The sequence below is a fragment of the Eriocheir sinensis genome, chromosome 34 (assembly GCF_024679095.1).
Source record: "Eriocheir sinensis breed Jianghai 21 chromosome 34, ASM2467909v1, whole genome shotgun sequence".
In the NCBI taxonomy this organism is placed as follows: Eukaryota; Metazoa; Arthropoda; class Malacostraca; order Decapoda; family Varunidae; genus Eriocheir; species Eriocheir sinensis.
The window spans coordinates 10,429,663-10,434,662 of NC_066542.1; the positions used below are offsets into that span (position 1 = coordinate 10,429,663).

Genomic DNA, 5,000 nt, shown 5'->3' on the forward strand with positions numbered 1-5,000 from the left:
TACTGAATGAGGTCAGGGAAGCACCACCAAATTTAATCAACTCCCAGTCAATAAAATAAAAATCTGAAATCAACACCAATACCCAGCGATAACAGAGCCAAGCCAAGCAGAAAATACTTGGGATGAAAATTAGTTTAGAGCATCAAAAGTACTGAAGCCTTTTCTAAAACCAAACTGGTTTGTGAAGAATGTGTTTTTTTTTCTGATTAAGATATCTTAGGAGAGTCTTTCATAAGGGTTTCAGAGATTTTAGATAATGTAAGTACATTCGATATTGGTCTAAAATTGCTTTTATCATTCACATATCCAGATTTATGAACACCCACTCAAATAAGTATCGTTACACATTCAGCACGATACAAACTGACACCAAGGACCAAGCCATTGATAACATGCTACTCATGTTGGTATTACTGCGTGTGTTGGGTGTGGCTTCACTTGCCTGAATCAAGTGAGCGGGACTCGTAAATGAAGCAGTAGAATTTGAGCCGGCACAGTAACGCTTCATGAAACACACAGGTGGAGTCTTGGTGAATTGATCCGTGTTGTACGTAGCACTATAATATTGTCGCGTTTGGGTGATGAAATTATGCTTTAACACTGCACACAAGTGAATACTTAAAATTTCGTCCATTTAGGAGACAATAATTATGATAAACACCTTGCGTCATTGTTACATTCGCTACAGCAGCATCCTATATATTACACATGGTTAGAAAAACAGCACATGGTTGCTTTTATTGTATTACAATGCTTTTAGCAATGCTTTCAGTATTGCAACTTTTTTTTCAGATGCCCACAGCTTGTTCACAAGAGAAAAGACACGTTCAGTGGAAACATTAGTTCCAGGACGGCACATCATGAAATGAACTGACATGCATTGATCATTGGTTTTTGTCTTTGACGTGGGGGAATACCTCTACCCACCGCTGTTGCGTCTATCATATGAACATTTTATAATTTGTGAACGTAAAGCTTGAACAAGTGGTAATATCTGGTATCTCAATGTCTCCCTTCCTCTATTCCTCCCTTACGGGGGTTCTGTCCTGCTCACCCCAGCAGAGCGGAGGTGGTGGGGGTGATCGCACTTTTACCAACCCTGCCGAGATTACCGGGTTGCCCAGTATGCAACTCGTCGGACCCCACTGTAACGATACTTTTTTGAGCGTGTGTACATGGGTTATTTAAGGATGGTTTAGTAGAGAAGTCTAGTAGAAAAGGAAATCTACCAGTCCTAATTGACTGATTAAAAATAACTATTATAGGGTATGCCAATAGGTATGCGTTTCGTTTTAGGATGTCTACAGGGATTTCATGAACGTGTGATCTTTTATTATTCAGGGAGTTAATAGTTGTGACTACTTCATTTTCATTAACAATGGGAACCACCATAGAACCCGGGAAATCTCCCTGTAAGTAGGATATTGGGTCAGTATCGGATAATGGGAGCTCATTATTCAGCTTGGGGGCTGTGTTAGAGAAGTATTCATTGAAAGCTTCAGCTATATTAAGAGGGTTTTCAAGGACAGCTCCATTGTGAGAGAGGGATGAGATTCCTAGCTTTAGATTTTTAAATAATTTGCTCTTGTGTTTGATGGAATTTAAGATGGCAGTTGTCGACCATAGGCTATTCAGTCTTTAGGAAGAGATACTTGGTAACAATGGGAAAACTTTTGTTGTACAGATTTTGAATAATAGTGACAAACATTTTAATATTTTGATTTACATTGTCAAGGTTCAAAGTAGAGTCCCAGTCTATTACATTTAGGCCATGGGTAAACTTATCACAGTGTTACTGACTAGATACTGACGAGACATAAACCACAAGAAACGTTTAACTTTTAACCGCCTCCCCACTTAACCCACGCACACAAGTCTTGCCCGTCGCCGTAGTTGTGTAACGACACCAACCACTGGATAGGGCGATACGGGAGAATGACGCCTTGGTTACAATCCAGGCGTCAGAGATAAGTCCCGAATAGAAAGTCCCAGGAGCCACAATCTAAGTGGTGGATCGGCTGCGTGGTGGGGGCGTGACGTCCCAGTAGAAGATCGACGACGGGGTCATCAGACTAGCAGGGCTCGGGCAAGCAGCAACCCCGAACGGCGTTGAGGGCCGGATGGGAAGCCGTGGTGAAAGGTGTCGTGATATGGCTGAGTCCCGCAGTAGTCTGGCACCCAGCTCTGAGCCGGTTATCCACATCGCGTCCGTTCGAACCCTCGGAGAACTGAAGCAGGATCCGATGCGCTGCTTTTGCGGAGGTGAAACGTGCGCGTATTAAATAAGTAGTCTTCCCCTTACAGACACCTTCATCTTTCCTATCCACGCCTACAGAATAAAGGAGGACTCATAAGCACCTTCTATCTCAACAGCCTATCTACTCAGCGTGGCGACACAGGCCTACACGTGGGGGCTACAGGAGGAGGGTAGTGTTTCAGGGGGCGTGTGACCTAATAATACTGTAGGGGAGAGAGAGAGAGAGAGGGTGAAGAGAATATATGATCAGTGGTATAGTAGGTTCGGGTAGCTTATTAAGAGGGTGTTGATGTGTGTGTGTGTGTGTGTGTGTGTGTGTGTGTGTGTGTGTGTGTGTGTGTGTGTGTGTGTGTGTGTGTGGATGGATTGTTGATTTTATGTAAGTAGAAGGGTGGTGGTTGTGTACATATGTGTGTGTGTTTGTGTGTGTTTGTTTGTATAGGCTGACGGAAATAGATGAATAGGTAGATTTGTATGTGTTGCAGTGAAAAAAAAATACTAGTGGTTCTAATTCTCTCTCTCTCTCTCTCTCTCTCTCTCTCTCTCTCTCTCTCTCTCTCTCTCAGTTATATGACGCTTTAGCCGAGAGAGAGAGAGAGAGAGAGAGAGAGAGAGAGAGAGAGAGAGAGTCGGGGATCAAAATGAAACAAAGAGAAAGTGAGAAAAATGAGGATAACTCTCTCTCTCTCTCTCTCTCTCTCTCTCTCTCTCTCTCTCTCTCTCTCTCTCTCTCTCTCTCTCTCTCTCTCTCGGAATTTCCATTTACTTTAATACCTCAACATGATGCAATAATCAACAACGTCAGCATCATTATAAATAGGACAAAAACACTATTGATAACAACACCATCGATAACAACAGTCGTATCTTTAGTTTGTCATCATTAGCACAGCACCACCACCACCACCACCACCATTATCACCCCCACCACTATTACTACCGTGTATGTGTTGATGTTTGTGGGTGTGGGGGGGAGGGGGGGGTATGTATGTGTTGACGGAAACAGTAAAGTAAGTAGGTGTGTTGCTAAAATAAAAATAAAACCACTACCATCACCACTACCATCACCACCACTATTACTACCGTGTATGTGTTGATGTTTGTGGGTAGGTGTGGTGGTGGGGGGGAGGAGGGGGGGGAGTGTATGTGTTGACGGAAGTAGTAAAGTAAGTAGGTGTTTGTTTGTTTGTTTGTTTGTTTACAGCAAAGGAGAAAGCACAAGGGCACAGAAAAAGGAAACAATAATATAAAAAAAAAAAGCCCGCTACTCGCTGCTCCTGTATTGCAAAGATAAAACATCATCACCATCACCACCATTATCACCACCATCACCATCACCACCATTATCACCACCATCACCATCACCACCATTATCACCACCATCACCATCACCACCATTATCACCACCATCACCACCACTGTTTATATGGATCCACCAGTACCACAGTTAACCACAATAATAAATAAATAAAGAGGGAAATAGGAAAGAAATTGGGTACTATTATAGCAACCATTACAAGTCAGTGCAATAATATAACTACTACCACCAATATTATGTAACCACTACCTCAACCACCGCCATTATCTAACTAACTATACCCAAATATCACCTTTAATTACTCTTCTTTTATTGTGTTTTCCTCTCTTTTCATGCATAGAATCTTGTGAAGTACTCGTAAATAGCCAGGGCAGTCTTTTTGTTTGTGTTAGTGTTAGTGTGTGTGTGTGTGTGTGTGTGTGTGTGTGTGTGTGTGTGTGTGTGTGTGTGTGTGTGTGTGTGTGTGTGTGTGTTCCCGTTTTAGTATGCTTTGTGTCTGTTTCTCTAGTTTAAAAAGGAAATAAATGTTTTGTCTACTTTTTCTTGCGTAGTTTCTTTGTTGGAATGCCAGAACACAGACAAAAATTTATATTCTCTACGATCCTCCTTTTCCTCCTCCTCCTCCTCCTCCTCCTCCTCCTCGCCTCACGTTTTCTTTCCTACCAGCAACAACAAAACAGAAACACGACCATGACACGGAAAGGAGAAAGAAAGGAACAAGGCGAGACAAAGCAATGCAAGCAGAAACCAGAGTGAAGACAGGCATTGAGATTCTACCCAAAGATGATACCGAGAAACACCGGGAAACAAAAAACAAAAACAAGAGGATGACGTAAAGGAGAGGTATGCAGATGTTGACCAAAAAAAAGTGCTAATGGTACAAAGAGGACCCAGAAACAGAGGGCAAAGAAAACGACGTAAATAAAAGAGTACAGAGACGTCCACTGATTATACAGAGAGAGCAAAACAACATAGAGATCACTGGACGAAGTAAAGCAAGGGTATACAGATCTCGACTGATAAAATGCTCATGATACAAAGAAGACCCAGAAACTGAAAGCAAAGAAAACGAAATAAAAAGAAGAGTATACAGACGTCCAATGAGATTCTACCCAATATGCTACAAAGAGAAGCCAGGAATATAGAGCAAATTAGACGAAGTGAAGGGCATAGAGACATCCACTGATAAAATGCCCATGATACAAAGAGGAACCAGAAACAGAAAGCAAAGAAAATTAAGTAAACAGAAAGTATAAAGATGTCCACTCAGATTCTCCCCAATATGATACAAAGAGGAGCCAGCAACACAGACCCAATTAGACGATGTAGTAAATAGGAGGGTAAATAAATGTCCACTATGATTATGCCCAAAGTGATACAAGGTTAGGAGACATAGAGAAGTAAAGAGAAGGAAGGGAAGGGTAT

General features: G+C 41.9%; 1 protein-coding gene across 2 annotated transcripts in view; it reads right to left on the reverse strand.

The window, feature by feature from the left end:
- Window positions 1-1,695: 1,695 nt before the first annotated feature.
- Window positions 1,696-5,000, reverse strand: part of LOC127007055 (protein tweety-like) — a 36,289-nt gene continuing 32,984 nt past the window's right edge. Inside the window, exon 5 of one of the 2 annotated variants that reach the window (XM_050877580.1) lies at window positions 1,696-2,248. In XM_050877580.1, coding sequence (XP_050733537.1) covers window positions 2,003-2,248 — 246 coding nt within the window. In that variant the 3' untranslated portion in view covers window positions 1,696-2,002. Of the gene's footprint in view, window positions 2,252-5,000 lie in introns of both variants that reach the window. The other variant, XM_050877579.1, reaches the window with a different exon arrangement.